This window comes from Dreissena polymorpha, chromosome 1 (genome assembly GCF_020536995.1).
Source record: "Dreissena polymorpha isolate Duluth1 chromosome 1, UMN_Dpol_1.0, whole genome shotgun sequence".
In the NCBI taxonomy this organism is placed as follows: Eukaryota; Metazoa; Mollusca; class Bivalvia; order Myida; family Dreissenidae; genus Dreissena; species Dreissena polymorpha.
This window is the reverse complement of record NC_068355.1, coordinates 31343691-31367493: the sequence shown is the minus strand read 5'-3', so window position 1 is coordinate 31367493 and position 23803 is coordinate 31343691. Positions and strand designations below refer to the sequence as shown.

Below are 23803 nucleotides of genomic sequence, written 5' to 3'. Positions count from 1 at the left end.
CCCGGTGATGCCTCTCCCAGCTGCAATGCGTGGCTCGATGACGTCACAGTTTGACAACCTATGGCGAATTTCGTGTCCGGCCAGCAATAACAACAGGAACGGACGCCAATATTTACCGCTCACTCCCCTGGGTCCGCCCATCATCCCACCGCCACTTCTGGCTCCTCCACTGCCGCCATTTCCGGCGCCCATACAGAACGGGCCCGTGCAGCCGCCATTACCGCTTCCACTGACTACCGGAAACATCGGGTTGATGCCGCCTGTAATGAAGAATGCAGTGCTCGTGTATATACGCGCCATGTGGCATCTTAAAACAAAATTTGTTGTAAAATATGGAAAAAAACCATCTTCATTATCCTGGAGACATTTAAAAAAATCGGATTTATCCATTAAGAGTCATTCTTCCATGCAACTCCATCCAGCTCCTTCTTTCATAGCATGAAGTATAATTTGGACCCCTATATCACGTTTCGATTTATTTTCCGCCAAGAAGCGGGACGGACAAACGATACAAGCGAAATTTATGATCCGAACTCACTTCGTAGGCATCGCACGCTCGAAAATGACCTCAATTCATCAATTTCCCCACATAAGGCCACTGCATAGACACAGTTTAAGTCATTATAATAGTGAAATACATGTTCAATTAAACATACATAGGTCATGCAATAAAGAAGTTTAAGAGATTAACTCAAGGTTTTATAACGTCGATTTGCGGATGCGTAATATTTTCTTAAAATAGTGCATATATTATGTACGTATTCATTAAATGTGCGTGTTTTGTGATTCTTAAAGCGGGACTGCACGATTTTGTCAAATCTTTGTGAATTTATATAAAATGTGTAAAAAACACATAAGACATATATTTCGATATGAATTAAAATAAAAGTTAAGAAGAAAATGTGTCGAAAAATGCGAAATAAGCCAGATATTTTATTCTGAAATCGAAAATGTCTGTATTATAGTCGAATTCGACAGCATGCATATAATGCATGTACGATGTGAATCTAAATTTATTTTTACGGATCATGTTAATTTCCGGCAACGATATCTATTCATACGACACACAAACACTAACTAATAATAATAATGATAATAATAACTTTATTTCATGAAGAATTCACATTAAGAAATAATTTCTTTTTTACAATGTGGTCTTCAGTAACAAAACACAAGTATATATTTTGAAACATGCATACGAACATACAAGGGAAAAAAGAAAATGAACTATACAGTTAAATGTTATAATAACTTCCTTATCAATTCCGACGACGTCGACGACGACGAAGACAACGACGACGATGATAATGATGACGATGATGATTATGATAATACAAAATATGCAAAATGTGATACAAAAATCAATCTTTCAAAAATTAATCTTTCAAATAAATCACATCAGACACATCACAACAAAGTATTAACATAGAAAAATTAACAAATGAGCATACATATATATCAATGATTTGTTTGTAGGTATTCTTTAAATTTTATTTTGAATGTAATAAAAAAGACGAATGCTTCGGTTATTGTAGGAACATATGTACGAAATATCTTCGTCACAATCGGCTCGGGGCGCTGTCTTTGCTGCATTTTATGAAATTGGTCTTCAATGTATAATTTTTTTCTTGACTATTTTGTGTTATTGTAACATATTTTTTTATCAATTTATTACAATTTAACACATATAAAAATCGTGCAGTTCCGCTTTAATATACATATTACAAAAAACTAATTGAGATTATTCTTCAAAAAGTCGTCGCACACATAAGGCCTTTCTTTACATTCATTTACACATTAATGTTATTCAATCGGTTAACCACGGGTGGTCGGATGGAAGGACATGTGCAATTTATCATGTTACCCATTCAGTGTGGGCATGAAAATAAACAGGTCAAAACTTAAATTGAAATAGAGACAAGGGCGTTGTCTATGTGTTTTACCATAACATGAAGTACAAAATGTCATCTATGTGTTATATCATAACATGAAGTACAACATGTCATCTACGCATATTGAGGTTTTTGATAAGGATACCATCAACGGGGTCATCTGTTATTTGTCTTTTTATTTAAACACCGTATTAGTGTATTTTAAAATTTGCCGCATTAAGACACTATTACATTAGTTGAATGCTAACCCATTTCTTTATGGGTGGAAATTATGAAAGCGGTGATACAACTCGGAACCCCTCGACCAAAAGATGGACACTATATTAGCCGCGTTCTTTGAATATTGGGTTTAATACATATGCTTTATAAACGTCTCAAATCAGTATGTGCAGTCCGCATAGGCTTATAAGGAACGACACTTCCCGCCAAGACAGGGACGACACTTCCCGCCAAGACAGGGACGACACTTCCCGCCAAGACTGGTAATTTCGTCTAGAAGATACTTCTTTTAAACAGTTAATTCCTTAAAGGCGGAAACTGTCGTCCCTGATTAGCATGCGCGAACTCCTTTTAACATCATTTATGCATTAAACTCCGTTTTACAAGAACGAGCCTCATAATTTGTTGATGAGGTTAAATGAAAAAACGAAATAACAGAACCTCCGCTTCCCGGACACATCGGACCGAAACAACTAGAAGACGCCCGCTAACGACGTTAATAGCTCCTCATGCGTCCATCCCGCCACCTGAAGCGCTCCCGTCACTGTCTCAAACCGACGCTGCATTTCAGGGATCACAACCCCCGCCACTGCTTCCGGTTTCTGAACCAGATCCACAAGAGTCTCTTCCAGCACTTGCGCCGTCACCGCTCCCGGATGATGAGAGCCCCTTGCCGCTTGAAGAGCTCATACCGGATGCTGTAGTGGTTGGTTCTTTTGTGGTTTATTCCAATTTTGCTGTGACGCGGAATGTTGCAAAGATCCTAGAATGGTATTGGTGGAGAGTCTATACTTTTTCTCTAAAGTGAAAATGCTTAAACATGTAATGCATCATCATCCATATCATCATCATCATAATCATCATTATCACAATCATCATCATCATCATCATCATCATCATCATCATCATCATCATCATCATCATCATCATCATCATCATCATCATCATCATCATCATCATCATCATCATCATAATCATCATCATCATCATCATCATCATCATAATCATCATCATCATCATCATCATCATCATCATCATCATCATCATCATCATCATCATCATCATCATCATCATCATAATAATAATAATAATAATACTAATAATAATAATTATAATAATAATAATAATCATCATCATTATCAGAACCGACATCATGATCATAATCATCAAATACAATAGCATCCCCGTCGCTACCATCATCAACCGACACATCATCATCATCATCATCATGATATCTTCATAATCATCATCAACATCGTGAGCAACATGATTATAATCAACCTTATCATTATTATTAGAAGCAGCCTCAGAAGCAGTAGCACCACCACCTACATCATAATCTATCGGCACTATCATAACAATCATTCCTTTTCTCATCCTTCTACTATTCTTCGTCAGCATCATCAGCATAATCACTTCCACAAACCCGCTCAAAAAACATCACCCCCACCATCATCATCACCAACACTACCATAGATCAAGTGATAATTCTACACGGCTCTGAATCCACGTATGCGCACGTCTGACAGCCAGTCTCATCTGTTGTGATGCTTAGTGTGTAGCCATCGTTGCGCGACACCATGCACATGTCGTTGCACTTTCGGTACGTGTCGTCGCTGATCGGAAGTTCACCTGGTTCGTGTAAAGTAAATAATATCGATCTTAATCTTCTAAGTTAACTCAAGTTTTGTTTTTAATGCAAACGTCATGCATAATACATATCCTTTTGAAAATAGCTAAAATACGTTTAGTTGAAATAATGACGCGAAATACGATTGATAAAGATAAGGAACAAAATGCTCAATAAGGCACTCGCTAAACAAAATATATTTAACGCCTTCTTTTAAATAACGATATGAAACGCATCCAAACGGAATACATGTGCAAAACCCTTCTGTATCTTGAAGCATATTGATTACCATTCTCTTTGTTGGTCTCATGCGTGTCGGCACTTTCGTTCATCCACCACTTGCTTGGACAATTCTTAGGCGTCGGTGTGCATGCATGACTCGATGACGTCGCCTCTGGTCGCATTGCACAATCGAAGACTCTGCACTTCCGGTTGTCCACAGCCAACGGCGGGCAGCGGTTTTTCTTCATTTCCGGAAGTGTTTCCAGAATATTGGAAAAGGAATTGTTGATACGACATGCCACCTCCTACCGACCGGAGCCCCGGTACGCGAGCGAGGGAACTTCCGGGGTTCCAAGGTACTTGACATATAGCTGCGATTATAAACGATTTGACTTTTCATATAATAATACTAAAGGAATTATCGAACTATAATAACTTCTCTTCTCAAACTACATGTTACGGCTAGTTTGACATTTGTGCTTCTAAAACTACCAGTAGAATTGCTACTTAATATTGATGATTGAATAAATACCAAATCATTAATACGTCAACAACAGACAATCTTTATCTTAATTGTTTACTGAAGTACGTGCCTGATAAAATCAAGATCTATTTGTTAAGAAAATAACGACAAATATTCACAATTACAGCACTTCATAAAACAAAAACAGTATTATCATCACTGTACCATAACAAATAAGTAGAATCAAAATCGACGCCCAAATGACATCCGACCCATTTGTGAATAACAGCGTCAATAATAATTATGTCATTATTATTGGCACGAAAACAGCGCTGCACCTCGCGCGTGTTACTATTTTGCAAAAGACGTCGTTTCCGAAAACGTAAAATATAAAAGGGCTGTTCGATGTTTGATAATTATGCAAGTAGCTGATCCGTGGTCTAGTGGTAACACACTAGCTTCACAATCCAGAGATCGCTGGTTCGATCCCCCGCTGCACCTAACCTACTAACTCGTCTTTCGCATGAGACGTTAAACCGAGGTGCAGTGTACTATGTGCTATACACCGGGCACTAAAAGACCCAGGGTCACCTCTGGAACGGGGTGTCTTCTGTATCTTGCACTATCCCCCGTAACCAACTAACACGTCTTTCTGGGGGCGATGGCCATATGGGAGACAATCCCGGTGCACTCGATAAAAAACAACAACAACAACAACGATAATTATGCAGTAAGACGCTTATATGATTACCATATTAAACACAATTGAGTTACGGCGTATCAACGCGGCTTTCTGTCATTATGGGCGTAAAGGAAGGCTTTATCAGCCCGTGTTCTTAAAATGCGTGACAGTTACTCGAAGAATACATTCAGATTACGGTTAGTTGCGTGACAGTTACTCGAAGAATACATACAGCTTACGGTTAGTTGCGTGACAGTTACTCGAAGAATACATACAGCTTACGGTTAGTTTTAGTGATATTCGACCCTATGTTGGCTCGACTGTTTCAAATGTTTGCGCTTTAATTATAATACATACAGTTCCGTTTTCTGGCTAGAACTGGTGTCAGATTTCCGAACGCGCGATTGAAGTTGAACTATAGGAAAATGTTTGATAACAGATATATGTTCAAAATTTGAAATGCTTATGATCTGCTGTTAAAAATATGTAATTACCGACATGTACCTATACATTATTAAGAGATGCTTAACTTAAAAAAAGACAAATAAATAATTTCAGTACTCTAAAATTCTTTCGTAAGGGTTAATACAGTTGTGTTCTGTGGTGATATTATTACATAAGTATTTACGTTATGATGATTGTGTTTCTTTCTCAATCTAAACTTCTTTAAATCATCTAAAATGACTTAAGGTCAGAATTGTATTAAAACAATTCTTGGTGTTTTCCACGCTTCCTTTATTTAAAACTGGCCGTAACTATGTTCATCTTTATCTTGTTTGTTGGAAACTACACAATACCTGAAACGTTAACACATCACATGACGCATATTTCTCTGGGCCGCAGGTTTCTCGGTACAACAGTGGAGAGTTCCTCCGTAGTGCCTCTGCTACAGAGTCTGGTGCAACAACTGAGTATGCTGGGGAATCAAAGCCCACGAAGCGGCCTGGTACGTGTATCATTATCATCACGATAAAGAACATTCTTTTTGAAAGATGAATAGTTTATTAGTGCCAGTTGTATTTGTAATCTAACATTAAATGCCAAGCAAAAATACTTGTAAGTCAGTAAATCATCATTGAATTAATTGGGAATTCATTATTTTCTTTTAGTAATCAATCTTATGGGTAATCCTAAGTTATAACCGTTCTGTCCAAAAAGTCTTCAATCAGGATCATATTAGTCGACAAGTTTGAAGTGAGTAGAAACTTGAACGTTTGATGCAAACCAGAAATTACACAGCTAGGGTTTTTTTCAATAAATTATTTTGTATAACGCTATACTGGCATTTTGTTCAATTCTGATCAGCTGTCGTTTGACGAAGCCATGCTTTGGCGCTCGTTCGACCCGCCGTCACGGACAGTACTGCAGACGACAGTCCGTACCTCAGTCGACTTCCTGTTCAGTCGTCTGGAGAAACTGCACGGCCGGATATTGGTGTGTCGCGCCTTGGGATATTTTACCTTAGGTGGGGGTTGAGTCACTTGTATTCAAGTCTTGTTCTGGGTAAACTGGCCTTAAAGCACTTAATTCGGCCTTAAACGGATTTTTGTTTATCTAGAAGAGATTGTATACTAACCAAATAAAAGCGGAAAATGTCTTCCCTGATAAGCCTGTCCGGGCCACACATGCTCATCTGGGACGACACTTTTCGCACATGCATTAAGACCAGCTTTCCCAGAACGAGGATCACTTGTTTATCTACTTGCCAGCACATTAATGGAAGTCTCGTTTAGCAAAAATCCACTTCAATAATGGATCTTTACTTCAGCCAATAACGAAATCACCGAGGTGGAGCTTGATGACGTGTTGTGATGCGATGATGACGTATTAAATGACGTCTACACCTACTGGACACCGCCCATGCGCAGACTGCCCCTCTACTTCTCGTGTGCATACGGGCGGACATCGACCAATATATCGATACTGAGCTTTACTGTTATTTTCTCGTTTGAATTTAATGTTTCACGAACGTCGAACTGATGAGAAGACAATGATGTTATATGTACTATGGCGATTTATATTGGGATTTCCAATTCATTATCAACATCGCATATTATTAAAATTAAGATAAAGCGGTTATCGCAACGCGGTTGAACGTCTGCCTTAAGAACTTGTGATCATATAGTTTCGCTACCACTTGATGCTTTCTGATTTGTTTCAGCTGAGAAACACTTTGTTCAACTTTCTTTAAGTGACTTGCTTATGACTTTTGCAACAGCGGAAGTGGTAAATTAGCTACATTCTGCATGTAAATAGTACATGTACTACATACACACTACGCGTATTTTTGTAATGCTCTGTGATTGACTATAATTAACAGATGTGTTGTTTTTTCACCGCAGTTGAGCACGGTGCAGACGGTGCGCGCGTGTTGAACTGGTACCACCGTCAGTTAACGGAAGCTGCGCACGAGCGCTACTGCGCAGATTGTGCGCAGAAAAGCGTCTCCATAGCAACCTAGCTGATTTCTTCGCGGGAACCTGGGCCAATGGTAGTATTGCGCATAATTATGATATGTATGGACAGTTAGTCGTTATATCAGAAAGATAATCACAATAACGAGTATGCAAACAATGAAAATATCAGTTGATTGTTCAATCAGGCGCAATTTGCTATGTGAGTCTTTGATAATTTTTGATCCTTCAATAAAGAAGTATAATGAGGAACATTATCGTATTCATGAGTTTTTAAACGTTTCGTTATTTTCGAATTGCCGCAAGTCATTTTTAAATAGAGACTTTTGACATTGGTTTTACTAATTCACTCCCTGTAATATCGAAATTTTCACCGAAAATACATGTAACCAAATTCATGTGCTAGCACGTGAGTATCTATATAAGTCTCGCTTTAGGAAAACTGGACTTAATGCATGTGCTTACATTGTCCCGGATTAGCCTTTGCTGACTGCAGAGGCTAATCTGGAAGACACTTTACGCACATGCATAAAGACCAGTTTTCCGAGATTGATGCTAAAATAAGCTTTAAAGTGTTTTATTCCAGGGAGAATAAGCCGTATACGAACGATGAAGGGGAGGTAATAGAAGAGGACCGCTATGGGACGTCACAGCCCTTTCGCTTTCGAGAGGATGACTACAACAATCGGGCTCTCAACAATCTGCCCTATCTCCGCTTGCACGCGGGTCACGTTGACCTTCTCAACAAGGAGTGTCTCGCCAACGTGCACTTCTGCGTTGCTAAGTTACACGCACTTCCTGTTGAGTAAGCGTTATGGTTAAGAAATGTTACATCGTATGTTATAATTAATCACTTAAATTGTTACGACCTAACCCTCTACCTTTGGTTTTAGTTGTCGTTTACTGTCATTGTTACCACTGTAACAATTGTATGCGGACTTACTTACCTGATGTAATTGTAGACTGATAAAATGACTTTTTTACCTGTTTAAATACACGTTAAAGTAAGACTGCACGATTTTGTCAAATATTTATTAATTTACATCAAATATTTATTTATTTACATCAAATTTAATCTAATAAAAAGACGAATGCTTCGGTTATTGTAGGAAAATATGTACGAAATATCTTCGTCACAATCGGCTCGGGGCGCTAATTTGTCTATGCTGCATTTTATGAAATTCGTCTTCAATGTATAATTTTTCTTGTCTATTTCGTGTTATTCTAACATATTTTTATCAATTTAACACATATAAAAATCGTGCAGTCTAACTTTAATTTAGATTGTTTGAGTTTTTTTATTTGAACATTATATATAGCTTTTAACAAATAAGTAAGTAAACTTTGCTCGGTAACATTTTTAGCTTTTCGTTAAAAACATATGAAGATAAATAATGGTACATGTTTTTACTGTCAAAATAAACAAAAATACTGTCTCTTGTATTAACACTGGAACATGAGCCAAACGCGTCTTAAAAGTATGTAATTCACGCATGTTTCTCGCGGCTCTCCCAGGGCGCTTTTAGACGACTTCACGGCGGCCAAAGCGGCATTCCCGGGGAATCCCCTGATCACGTGCATTCTGGAGGCGCTTTTGCTCTCCCGGAAGGGGCTTTAAATGGATCCGGTTCAGTTCATGCCTCAGCTACTAGGGCGCCTGGAGGACAACGAGGTTTGAAATAGGACTGATATGAGCCTCGTTTCAAGAAAACTGGTCTTAATGCATGTGCGCAAACTGTTGTCCCAGATAACCCTGTGCAGTCCACACATTCTAATCAATGACGACACTTTTCGCCGAAACTGGATTTGCGTTTAGAAGAGACTTCTTTTTAACGAAAAATTCCATATAAGCGGAAAGTTTCTGACTGTTCTGGCTAATCTGGGACGACAGTTTATTTACATGCGTTAAGCCCAGTTTTCCCAGAACAAGACGCATATTTATAAACATACATTATGGTAAAACAAGAATACAAAATCATTTTTGTACATCTCCGGTAGCACTTGAATAATAGATCATTGAATAAGAGATCTGCTAGTCAAATATCGTTATTACTTAAGAAACCCCGCGCATACAAGTGGAACACTCTTTTTCACCAAAAATAATCAAAATATGCTGTTTGATGTTATAATACGTTATATGTATACAGACTTTTAACAAGGAAAATCACCGAGAAATGTTTTCTTAAAAGTTCTGTGTGAATTGAGCCGCTTCATGCAAACACTGTTCTTTTGCCGTATGTTGTCAGCGAATCCCCAGGCCAGCCTGCGCATTCATTCAGTCGGATCAGGAGCTACCATGTCTGCTATTGACATCACGAAATATCGCGTGACTTTAAAGAGGACAAAGTAACTCCTGACCAGAGTGCGCAATCGGCATACGACCCATATTCGCATGACGCGGCTCAATGCAGTGTTTTGTTTCAGTCAACAGCCGAGTTCAAGCAGCGCTTACGTGAATATAGCTCAAAAGTGTGGTTTGAGCCCGATGTCAACATCCTGGAGCGTACCGGGGGTCAACTGCTACACAGCATCCACGTGCACGCGTCCGAAATTGACATGATGACGATTACGTCATGTGGAACTTACGTAATCACAGGTGCATTATACGTTATGGCATAACTTTATAAAAGAGTTGCATTTTGTGGGGGGGGGGGGGTTACGAAACTGAATTAACGTTTTTAGTTTCACAATTTTCGACATGTATAAATTGTAAGAGTCGGTATTTTATTACAGTTTTGAACTTTCTTTATCAACATATATAAGCGTAATCGAGGCCACATATTTCCATTACGATGAAACAAATATTGCACGAGAGAGGTCCGTATTTACCGTTTAATGGTGTGATGAAAAATGAAATAATTCACAGTTTTCTACAGAAACGAAACCAAAATAAATTGGCTCTAAACTGTAAACAAACGTGAAACGCTAAACAAGATGGTCTCATATAGAGAGATTATTACGGCTTGACCTTCTTTAGTCTGCGGGTCGTTGAAGGAGATCAAAATCTTGAACATCAAGGTCGACCCCCACGGTTGCTACGCAATGTGACGGGTAAAGGTCAGTCTAGAAAGATCGCGTTTTGTCATGGTGATGAGTTGATCGCCATGAAATTTGGCAACGTAATAAAAGTAAAAGGTCTGCAAACAGGTGAGCATTACCAATAAAAAACTCTATATTGAAATATATATTTTTGATTGTGTATGTATGCATGTTAATTTGTATTTTGCTAGTCTTTGAAATATTAATATGTGTTCTTATCATAAACCAACAACATATTTTTACAAACAAACAGAACATCAACACAATAATTAGGCCAAGCCGAAAATGACTTTCTCTATATACTAGGATAGAACCTGTCACGAGTTTCTTTTCAAACACCCTATTGTTATTCAACGGTTTTGGTGGTTACTGACGAATTTTCGGGACGAATAAATGATATGAAATAAAATAACAACGAATGTCGGATAATTTTATCAACAATCAGTTCTGATTCGCTGTAAATTCATAAACACAACGTCATTTCACCTCTCAAAGAAAATGTATACTTAAAATGTAAAATACATATTTAAAAGTAGCAATTAAACTCCATAAAACTTAACAGGCATGAAATTATTATTATTATTTACTTTTTTTATAACAAAAACCCCAACTAAAACATACAAACATACCACGATTACCGGTCATTGCAAAGAATTGGTAGTTTGCACGCTGCAGTTGCATTCAACTCTTATACGGTTGCAATGATGCAGTCGATAGTTTGTTCGTTTGCGACCGGGTTATCACTTATTAAATCCCCACTCGGGGTGCGCTCTTAGAATCATCTCAAAAGACATTAATACGTTGGTCTTGCTATGAAATGGAATCGATTCAACTGCCAAAAGTATCCGATGTTGTATGGTTTTAATAAAAAAGATTATATAACCTTCATTATCGCATTCCTGTTTGCAGGTAAACAATGTATGGACATACCGCTGCTCAACGGCGATTTTGGTAACAGCGTAAAGTGTGGTTCCAGTTAAGCGCGTGCAGTCCGAACAGACTATATATGTATACAAATATTTACTTAGATAAAGAATGTATTAGAGACTTTCTATGGGAAATCGGGTCTTCTTGTTAGTACGTAAAGTGTGGTCCCAGAAAAGAATGTGCAGTCCGGACATAATATATATGTATACAAGTATTGACTTAGATACAGAATGTATTAGAGACTTTTTATGGGAAATCGGGTCTTCTTGCTAGTACGTTAAGTGTGGTGCCAGATAAGACTGTGCAGTCCGAACAGACTATATATGTATACAAGTATTGACTTAGATATTGAATGTATTCGAGACTCGCTTTGGGAAATCGGGTCTTCTTGCTTGTACGTAAAGTGTGGTCCCAGATAAGCCTGTGCAGTCCGCACATAGAATATATGTATACACAGATAAAGAATGTATTCGAGACTCGCTATGGGAAATCGGGTCTTCTTGCTAGTACGTAAAGTGTGGTCATACATACGGTGGTAACGATTGCAAAAGACAACAACTTCAGGGTGTGGGATCGATCCCGGGACAAAAAGAGGGCCACAGATAAAGAATGTATTCGAGACTCGCTATGGGAAATCGGGTCTTCTTGCTAGTACGTAAAGTGTGGTCCCAGATAAGACTGTGCAGTCCTCTTGCTAGTGCGTAAAGTGTGGTCCCAGATAAGCGTGTGCAGTCCGAACAGACTATATATGTATACAAGTATTGACTTAGATAAAGAATGTATTAGAGACTTTCTATGGGAAATCGGGTCTTCTTGCTAACACGTTAAGTGTGGTCCCAGATAAGACTGTGCAGTCCGAACAAACTATATATGTTTACAAGTATTTGCTAAGATAAAGAATGTATTAGAGACTCGCTATGGGAAAACGGGCCTTCTGCTTGTACGTAAAGTGTGGTGCCAGATAAGACTGTGCAGTCCTCTTGCTTGTGCGCAAAGTGTGGTGCCAGATAAAACTGTGCAGTCCTCTTGCTTGTGCGTAAAGTGTGGTGCCAGATAAAACTGTGCAGTCCTCTTGCTTGTGCGTAAAGTGTGGTGCCAGATAAGACTGTGCAGTCCTATTGCTAGTGCGTAAAGTGTGGTCCCAGATAAGCGTGTGCAGTCCGAACAAACTATATATGTATACAAGTATTGACTTAGATAAAGAAAGTATTAGAGACTTTCTATTTGAAATCGGGTCTTCTTGCTTGTACGTAAAGTGTGGTCCCAGATAAGCCTGTGCAGTCTGAACAGACAAATTAGGGACGACACATTCCGCTTTATGGTATTTTTCGTTTAAGGAAAATCCAATTTAGGCGGAAGTGACGTCCCTGATCAGCGTGTCCGGACTGCACAGCCGAATAAGGACGATACTTAACGCACAGTCATAAAGCCAGTTTTCCCAGAGCGAGGCTCCTTTGTATAACTTTCTTTCTTTTAGCCGACTATAGTCTCTGCATCCGCAGTATAAACTTCTCTGTCGACGGCAGATTTATCTTTTATATAAGCTACGGATCCCTCGAATTTCATAACACTGCCACACTGCAAGTAATTCTTCCTTTGTTCGGGGTTTTACACAAATCTTTATCCATGTAAAATCTTTACATGCAGTAACGATTCAGAAGGCTTACAAACACAAGTTTCGTAAATAATTTCAGTTCTTCGTTTAAAAATAAACATATAACATTTATTAAATAAATAAATACAAAATAATACAAAAATACATACATACATACATAAAAAATATATACACATATATAAATAAATACTATGACTTTGATTAAGAACAAAAATGATATTTATTCAACTACTCATGGTTCGGCCTGTATTAACGATTACGATTACAAGATGTGGCATATTTTCACGGCATCGTGCACCGCTCTTCGCGACAGGAGAAAGATCGTCTGGAACACACAATTGATCTGAAAGGCGCGCGCACCGTTGACATGGTAACGGTGGTAACGATTGCAAAAGACAACAACTTCAGGGTGTGGGATCGATCCCGGGACAAAAAGAGGGCCACAGATCGGCAGGCCAAATCGAGTAACTAGCGATAATTAAAAAAATATATAAAATATAAAAAATATTCTGGTAAAACGGGAATTAATGCATTTGCGTTACTTGTCAACTCAGATTAGATCATGCAGTCAGCACAAGCGATCCAGGAACGATACTTGTCGTTTAGACTGGATTTTACTTTAGAAGAGACTTCCTTTAAACGAAGATTTCTATTAAAGCGAAAAGTGTCGTCCGTAATTAGCCTGTGCAGATTCACAAACCGATCTGGGACGACACTTTTCGCACATGCATTAAACTCCATTTTCGCAGAGTGCGGCTCATATATAATTATATTTTACTTATTTTTAGGGCTGTTTCGTTTCCGGTTTCGTTTCAATTTTAACGTCATTTATTATATTTTATTCAGTTCAAGTTGTTATTTTAAGCGCATGTTTTTAGTCCTCTTGATTCGCGACTTTAATAACATACAGCTTATTTATATTTATTTTTGTTGTAAAGAAATATTTCAGAGAAACGTATTTGCTTTTTATATAACATAAAAATTATATTAGTTAAAGGTTACACATATTCAATAAAACAACAACGGGGACTGTGTGCGCAGAGAAAAAAACATTTTAATGGCCTCGCTATAATGTAAAAAAACACCGCAATAGCATTAAGAAAACTAACAATTATTCTTTAATTAGCCTCAATAAAGTCTGTCTACACAGAAAGTGTTTTCCGGCGGACCACCATAACAATTACATTAGTTTAATGTTTAATGTTACACATTATTGTTTTTAAGAAATATTAATGGTTTCGCTATCAAGTAAAAATACACCGCAATATCATTCGGAACACTAACAATTATTCTTTAATTACCGGTAGCCTCAATAAAGTCTGTCTCCACAGGACGTGTTCCACTGGGCCACCAGGATGCGTTGTTCGTGACCGGCAGTGCGGGAGAGGACTCGCCCAACATAGTCGGCGTGTATGATGTCGGCAGACTGGAATACCGCGCCATCCGAGAACTTGTTAGACGACGGTTTTTATTTCGCTCTTTGCTAATTGTATGTGTATTGCTCCCATTTGCTTCAATGAATTTCGACAACATATAATGATGACGTCTATATGAGCCCCGTTCTGTGAAAAGTAGGGTTCATGCACGTGCGTAAATTGTCGTCCCAGATTAGCCTGTGCAGTCCGCACAAGCTAATCAGGAACGACACTTTCCACGTTTGTTGAATTTTTTCGTTAAAATAAAGTCTCTTTTTTACGAAATTTCAGTGAGGAAACTGTCGTCCCTGATTAGCCTCTGCGGACTGCACACTCTATGCAATGCGTGAAGCCCAGTCTTTCTCAGAACGCGGCTCATATAAATAATCAATTAATTACAGTTTTGTTTTCAAATATTTTTTATTGAGTTTCTTTCATGTAATTATTCTTTCTACACTAAAAGCGTCCATATTTTTGTAAAATGTTGCATTCCCCCTGAAAATTATTCGATACTTAAGATACGTTCATGATTAATTTGATTACAAAACAGTCCAATAAGTACACTTTTCAAAAATAACGAAATATCGTGCGTCATACTTGCAAACGTTATACTCAACAGAAGGTGGCCTGCAATGCAAACACGAGGTTTTACGAAGCAGATAACAGATCAGTGGTCATGGAAATTTACGATAAGTTTTACTTGTTTGACCTTGAAAAGATGGACGTCAGCATCGTGTTTCCGGGTCGAGTAGTCGATACACGAGTGTGTATCTTGACCTAACGGAAGCGTACGTACAATTCTTATTTACATTATACAATTCATGTGTGGAGGTGGCAGTATTCACAACATAGTTATTAAATATTCCGGTGATGGTGTGTCATTACTATTCCGCGTCACTAAGAAATCAAATTCATGATTTAAAGATTTTGCTAACTGAACGATTTGGGTCAGAACGCGTAAGAAACCGTTCCGCCCACTTTATCTCTGTCTATGACGTCATTCTTCCATTGTAGAACTCCTCGTGACGTCACGTTTTGGCAAGAACGTGAAACTGTACAACATCACAAACGGCTGCATTGACGCCATAATAAAAACTGGACGCAAGAAGGAGATCTACCAAGTTGTGGTCAGTTTTTATACCTTTCTTAACATTATGTCATATGCCACCTGTACTGTACAAGTGGTGTAGTAGCAAGCAGTGAACATCTCAAAACTGTTTTGCAGTTTGTTTTTTAATGTTTTGACGAACATTTACATTCGCAAGTGATGTGTTCATATATATACGACCATTCTCCCCATACCCCTGATTCAAGTAGGCAGTTAACAGATCTGATAAAAGCATGTGTACTAACTTTTGTACTAAGTGATTGGAATCGGTTCCCCAAAACGGAGTCGATTAATCGGAGGCCATAATCAGCGATTAATCAATTAATCAGCTTTTTTAACAAAAAATTAAGTTTTTAATATTTAACCAATGTTTTTGTTGATATTAACATTATATTACTATATTTTATCAAAAAGAACTTTATCATGACTATTCCTTATGTGTTTTGTGATTTAATAATGAATACATGCTTACAAATCTTGCTTTGTGTTTGAAATATTGTGGCTGCAATGTTACGTACTGTGTGAAAATGGCTTAAACCCCAATGACTACAACAAATCTTGTACAGAGTGAAGAGTAATACAGATTATTGAATAAAAACAGACCTTTAAAAAGTAATTTTATTTCAAAAGAAAAACTTGTATGATCATTATCAGAAGAATATGAAAATATCTACTTAAATATGGACGTTATGATAATAGTTTCTTGACATGGAAAGGTAACAAATTCTTCTCTGACCGACATCTTGAATGAATTGGCTATAGCTGCTATACACATCCGTATTAAGATCGCTGATAGGTTTAAAGGGGTTGTTTTATAATGTTATTGATTAGCTGAAATATTGAACCTTACTGCACTATTGTTATTATAAAAAAAATTGAGCTGAATATGCTAGGGGCTGAGTGCTTAAAGTATATTTTTAAAGATTTAAACTTTTGCACACAAAAACATATATATCGAATGATCCGTGCGGTAAAAAAATTGTCAAAATTTCGTCGACTCTAAATTTTCATGGTCATCGTCACGTCAGCAGCGATTCGTCGATGACGCGTCGACGATCTGATTAATCAACTCACCACTAGTACTAAGTAATTGGAAATCAGCTAGCCAATTAACAGTTATGTTAACTGGCCGCCACGATATGACTTATTTACTGTTGAAAACGGTGATCAATGTAAATAAACCCCGTTCTGCGAAAAATGGGCTTAATGCATGTGAGTAAAGAGTTATTTCAGATTAGCCTGTGCAGTCCGCACAGACTTATCAGGGACGACACTTTTCGCTTTTACGGAATTTTTCGCTAAAAAAGGTCTATTCTTAGCGAAAATCAAGTCAAGGCGGAACGTGTCGTCTCTGCTTTCCCAGAGCAAGGCTCATATCGTTGTTTTACAGGTGAACGATCCGGGAAGGCTTGCTGCAGTGACGGTAGTAGTTTTTGGACCTGTAGTGTTGATGGACCTTGTCACTCACTCTCGCATGTATGAGATCTCAAACAGTACGTTCAGGAGATGCGAAAGTATCTTTACCTCTCAGAATTAAAAATACGTTGGAATTTCGCGGCATATATCGTACAATATATTTTAATGTTAACGGCGTTTCTTTTTCTGTGTACGCATTGCATACTAGCATAACATATACTATCAATAAAGCGCACTTTGCGAATGTTGTTTTCAAGATCAGTTTATGGTGTTCGCTCCATATGTTATAAGACTACGAAAGTGTTATCGACCAATCGACTTTTAAGTTTGAACGGATGTTGTATACCAATGAGTCTCTTTCGTCATGTTAATCTGTTGAAGAAATTCAGTTCTATTCAAACAAATATTTATTTTATGTGAACACATGTAAGCACCGTTGTCGCTTAGTTGATTGCCTTTATAACTTAATATATATGCCACGTTTTGTGAATACGGGGCATAATGCATGTGCTTAAAATGTCGTCCCGTATTAGCCTGTGCAGCCCACACAGATTTATCAGGGACGACACTTTCCTCATAGAATAGATTTTCGTTTATAGGAGAATTCCTTTAAACGAAACATTCCATAAAAGCGGTAACTGCACATGGTTATCTGGGAGTATACTTTAAAAGCATGTATTAAGGATTGTTTTCCCCTTGTTAGCTTTGTTAGTTTCCCGATTGAAAGAACTTAAATTACCGGTCGATGTTTTTAATTTCGATTTCTTTGGTATTGGCAGATCAATGTTTTACAAGGTCTTATTAACACAAATGTGAGTACATGTATAAATATATGGTATAAATCTATGTATATATTGTTTATACCCATATCCTTTTCTAACTCCCGATGCACATGGTTAAATGTCGTTCAGAATATTGCATCATGAACATGTCATTTAAATTCATAACTGGTTATTTAAATTTATATTAATTTCATAAAAAGATGTTCTCGACATGTCTGTATTTCAAACGGTATAAATGTAAATATTTCAAAGCGGTTGTCAGCAACATTCACTTTTTGAACACAAATACGAATTGCATAAAGATCAAAAAGCGAATGTCAAGAAGTAATCAAGCAGTCGCTACTCTCAAGATTGATATCTGCAACAACGAAATTGGCACGCATTTTTTTCAAATGTTTTTTGAGCAAAAGCAATTAATAAGAAGCAGTTAAGCATTCTTTTTTCACCTTGAGATGGTCTCATTTGAATAAATACTAAATACAGGTGTAAAACAGTTACGATTAAATGTAACATAAAGGTTTGAAAACAAAAACAACAACATGTCTTTCATTCAACGTTGAATCCGAAATAGGAATCGCTTGAAATCAAAGCTAAATCTGAACCAAATGACTTAACTATGTCTGAAAGCGGACAGTGCCGCCCCTGATTAGTCGGTGTGGACTGCACAGGCTAATCTGAGACGACACTTAACGCATATGCATTAAGCCCGATTTTTCCAGAGCGAGGTTAAAATGATTTTACAGATTTAGGATACCAAAGAATTGTGCATGGAACATCACGAAATATACCGGTAAGCAACAAAAAAATATTGATGCAAATCACATGTACACCCAGGTTTCTTCGAGTAACGCTATAGGTTTGAATGATGCAATATTGTCATAATAGCGATGGTCTATGAGACGCGTCATGCGACAATGGGTCGTATGTCATAACCACTCACCTTATTCAACCACGTGGCAAGAGTTTGTTCGGGCCATTTAAAACTAGTAGATTGAAACAGATACGTTCATAAAAGTTTCGTTTATCTCGTAGTAGAATACATGCTGAGTCCGGTGTATCTGAAAAACACATGATAAGACCAAAAGTAAGTACATGATATTTCGCATCGGTCTACATTTGGGTTTTAACAGACTGATTTGGGTTTATTAAACCAAGTTCTAAAACCACACATGACCTATAAAGTAAGATAAGTCCTATTCACATTACATTGAATGTCCTTACCAACTTTATCATGTCAAGGTCTTTAAAAGTTCGAAATTTAGACAACCTGCTATAGTAAAAGCAAAGCAGATATATAACATAAAACAATATTTGACAGAAACGACTGCAAAAGTCAATGTCTTTTTGTGTTTCGACACGATCATCATTAGTTTACGAGGAAATACTTTATCATAAGTTTAACAACAATCAAAGAACAAGGCATCCCAAAGCTGTCGCATTACTTTAACCCATTTATGCCTAACGTCTAGAAAAAAGGCCTTTGCAAACAGTGTAGACCCATATGAGACGCCGCACAATGCGGCGTCTCATCTGAGTCTTCGCTGTTTGCTTAATGGAATTTCTGTAAGAAGTATTCTAAATATAGAAATAAATATATTAGACATCCCTAATTTTGGAAATAAATTGATTCAATTTAGAAGGATGGGAGAGTCCACTAGGCATAAATGGGTTATGATACATGTATATTGTTTCTCAAAAGCGATGCGTCCGTATGTTGTTTTGATTTGAAAAACAATGTCCAGTAGGAGCGATTTCTACAATATTTTATTTAATACTAACGTAATTAAGGAATGCATTTTAAAGGGACTTTTTCACGTTTTAGTTAATTGACAAAATTAAAAAGAAATGTTTCAGATTCGTAAATTTTCGTTTAAGTTATGATTTTTGTGAGGAAACAGTAATACTGAGCATTTACCATGCTCTGAAATATACATTTTATGCATCTTTTGACGATTTAAAAACCTGAACATTTTAAACTGTTGCAACGCGAAACGACTGAATAATCTGGGGAGTTCTGTTGTTGTCGTTATATTTATTTTATGACACTACGAGAATTGCTTATATAAAGTATAAAATACATCATTCATTGTATGAGAACGGATGGCCGAGTGGTCTAAGCATTAGACTTTAACGTCAGAGGTCAGTGGTTTGAGCCCAGTGGAGGGTTACTTTTTTGTTTCTTTCTTGATTTTAAACAGAAGCTTTTTAGATCAAATGTTTACATTAATTAATATAAAGCATTTAATGATACACTACAATACATGCCAAAATCTGTGAAACGGTCATTTTGAGTCCATACACAAGTCATTTAACTTTAGGCTTGCTATGCTGTTTAAACATGTACTTAGACAAGACTTCAATGTGGTGTCACATACATAGGTAATACGTATGCTTTTCATACCAAACCTGATACCGTGGAGATGGTAATTAAGGAAATATTTACAAAACAAATATGCTCGATTTGAATCATTATTCCAAACAATCGCGGTTCAATATGGGAACATGAATGCTTTCGTCATAAAATGAGTCGCGTTCTTTAAGAAAAATGGGCTTAATGCATGTGCGTCAAGTGTTGTCCTAGATTAGCCTGTGCAGTCCGCACAGGCTAATCATGGACGATACTTTCCGGCTAAATAGGATTTTTGCTAAGAAGAAACTTCATTTAAACGAAGAATGTCGTGAAAGAGGAAAGTGTCGTCCCTGATTAGCCTGTGCGGACTGCACAGGCTAATCTGGGACGACACTTTACGCACATGCATTATGCCCAGTTTTCTCAAAACGCGACTCAAATAAATGACAAAATGCTTCCATGAACGAACTGTAACATTGATAGAGCTACGACGCTTGACAGAGCCACGACGCTTGACAGAGCTACGACGCTTGAAATAGCCACGACGCTTGACAGAGCCACGACGCTTGACAAGCCAGGACGCTTGACAGAGCCAAGGCTTGACATAAAAACGATGTTTGACATAGCCATGACGCTTGACAGAGCCACGACGCTTGGCAGAGCAACGACGCTTGACAGAACTATGACGCTTGACAGAGCCACGACGCTTGACAGAGCCACGGCGCTTGACAGAGCCAAGACGTTTGACATAGCCAAGACGCTTGACAGAGCCACGACGCTTGACAGAGCCACGACGCTTGACAGAGCCACGACGCTTGACAGAGTCACGACGCTTGACAGAGCCACGACGATTGACAGAGACATAACGCTTAACAGAGCCATTACGCTTGACAGAGCCACGACGCGTCTTCGGATTGGAAACACACTGTAACTCGGTGGCGCAGGAGAGTATGTCATCGTTCTGGAACCGTTGTCGGGAGCCCTTCACGGCTGTCCACATTCTGCTACACTGCAACCTCTTTTCATTGCAGAGGCGCCGGCTTCGAGCCGCATTGCACTCCCATGGACTAGTGTTAAACCTTTTCATCGAGGACCGATGCAAAGGCCCGGTCTTCTCTGTGCTGTCCAAATATCTACTGGACATTCTGATTACTGACAAGATCTTGGTCTTTGGGAAAGAGGCAGTAAATCCCACCAACGTATCATACATCTTGCGCGGAAACACCCGGGCTGATTCTAGTAATATGGTACCGCATTCTTATAATTATTGCAGTGATAGGTGCAATGCTAATTATATTTAAATATTAATACAAACTTTGTATAATAGTATAGTCAAATTTCATATTATAAATACGTATTAAATGATAGTAACAGTCAATACAATACTATATTAACACTTACGTACGCTCTGCGTGTCATACCCTGCGAATGTATAGTCCAGTATATATTCCTTATGCCCTTAGGAATACACTGTTTTAGACCACTATTGTTGACTCAAGAATGGTTACACGATTTTGCTATGATTTGACATAGTGACCTAGTTTCAAACACGTGACTTAAATTCTATCTTTATATAATGTTTAAACAGTCCAATATTTTCTGACTAAGTTCCATAAAGATTAGATGGGAAACGTGGCCTGTAGATTTTTAACGATCTGAAATATTACGATACACACATACCGCACACCAAATGATGCTGGACGCTTGACATAGGATGATTACAGAAGCTCACTTTGAGCACGGAGAGACGTTCTCTAAACGAAAATATCATAAAAGCGGAAAGTGTCGTCCCTGATTAGCTTATGCGGACGGCACAGGCTAATCTGGGACGACACTTTACGCACATGCATTAAACCCCTTTTTCACAGAGCACGGTCCAACTATATTAAAAGATCACTAGTAAGAACAATAAAATAAGAAAGCAAAGATAAACACATAAGTTTAACAATTTATACCAAACAACTCAACAAGAAAGTGTTAATTGTAATTTTATACAGTCATGCGCCTTTTATGCTCACTAGAATTTTTTTTTTTATAAATATGTAATGTTGATCTTATCAATATCAATCTTATGTTATATTATGTGAAGTTTTATTTACCTTAAACTTAAATGTCTATTTTATTATTTTATCCACATTTCATGAAGTCAATGTCGAAACAATGACACCTGGGTTACTGCACTGATTACCATGGTACCATGTGGAATACTTAATTGTAACATGTACTGTTACAATTTTGTTACACGTATACACTATATGGGTCTTGTTCTGAGAAAACTGGGCATAATGCATGTACGTAAAGTGTCGTCCGAGATTAGCCTGTGCAGTCTGGACAGGCTAATCAGGGACGACACTTTACGATTTTTTGGTATTTTTAGTTTCAAGGAAGTCCCTTCGTATCGAAAATCAAGTTTTGGCGGAAAGTGTCGTCCCTGATTAGCCTGTGCGGACTGCACAGGCTAATCTGGGATAACACTTTACGCTTATGCATTAAGCCCAGTTATCCCAAAACAAGGCTCAAATAGTTTCATCATGTGATCTTTATAAAAGTGGAATACTCTTCTTTTCTCTCTCTTCTTAGTTCTAAGCTGCAGAGAAAGAAAAAATACTAAAATAATATCACGTTATCATATTTATTGTAATAAAGCGACGCCAAAGTGTGTCTGGTGCCATGTGGAGTACGTAATTGTCACGTGCACTCTTACAATTTTTGTTACACGTATACACTATATGTTCATAAAGTGGTTCTATGATCAAACAATTTAACGATTTCATAAAATAATAAAGCACGGTTTGGCAGAATCTCGATGGCAAATCTCACTGAACCTGATTTCCTCGTTGTGATCATCCCCCAACTTGGGAATGTAAAACTCGTCTATTGCTTGTTTTATGCTATAATGCCCACTTCATACAGAGAATATGTTACTATTCTATTATTGCATAATTTATCGAATCGGCTAGGCTTAACATACCATGGCCTGAAATGCGTATATGAGTGTTTTGACCCTTTACCCCTTAGATACGTATTTTCAAGCATGTGTAGTCCTTTAGAAAGCACTTTTAAATTAAAGGCCTTTCTTCAAGTTTGTAAGGCTTCCTTTCCAACACTTAGATACTGGTGAGTAGCAAACAGCATAAAATTGCGAGTTACTCTAAGGCTGTTCTGGTTTTATGCTGTTTGCACATAGTCATTTTCACTTTGCTTCTGAATGGGAGAGGGTTTAATATTATACTGCGTGGTTGATATATACGGAATTCTTCAGCAAATGCAAAAGGTTTTTACAAGTAAAAAACTAACGTAATAAAAAGTATTTAAAAACATCTTATCCTAATGCTCACGCACGCGCATTGGCAATAATCAAATTGTAGTTCGGCCGAGTTAGATACATTGCTTTTTTCAAATCAAATAGTGTTGCAATCTACTATTGTTCATATATATTTCTCGCTTATATGGCTGGAATGTGAGCGGCATTAAAAAAGGTATTCAAGGTCATACAATGGCGAAAAATACGAATCTCGGAATGGACGTCGCCAAATTGTCTGTCACGTGATTGCATCCCACTTTTATTTATAATCTGAATCAGCCTGTTGACAGATTTATTTCCGAGAAAACTGGGCATTATGCTTGTG

At 37.7% G+C, this 23803-nt stretch overlaps 1 protein-coding gene across 3 annotated transcripts; it reads left to right on the top strand.

Moving 5' to 3' along the window:
• Positions 1 to 4859: 4859 nt before the first annotated feature.
• Positions 4860 to 17805, top strand: LOC127875420 (NACHT and WD repeat domain-containing protein 2-like). Of its 3 annotated transcripts, none has more exons than XR_008047412.1 (5): positions 11227 to 13567; positions 14435 to 14592; positions 15138 to 15306; positions 15533 to 15645; positions 17017 to 17805. XR_008047412.1 is itself a non-coding variant. In XM_052420483.1 (4 exons), exons 2-4 carry the CDS (start codon positions 6022 to 6024, stop codon positions 6918 to 6920), a joined length of 237 nt encoding a protein of 78 aa, XP_052276443.1. In that variant the 5' UTR covers positions 4860 to 5391; positions 5952 to 6021; the 3' UTR covers positions 6921 to 7410. The 3 variants fall into 3 exon arrangements, 1 of the variants encoding a protein (XP_052276443.1); XR_008047405.1 differs by having other exon boundaries at positions 11231 to 13567; positions 14435 to 14556; positions 17017 to 17803; XM_052420483.1 differs by lacking the exons at positions 11227 to 13567; positions 14435 to 14592; positions 15138 to 15306; positions 15533 to 15645; positions 17017 to 17805 and adding exons at positions 4860 to 5391; positions 5952 to 6054; positions 6414 to 6573; positions 6877 to 7410.
• The last annotated feature ends 5998 nt before the right edge of the window (positions 17806 to 23803 follow it).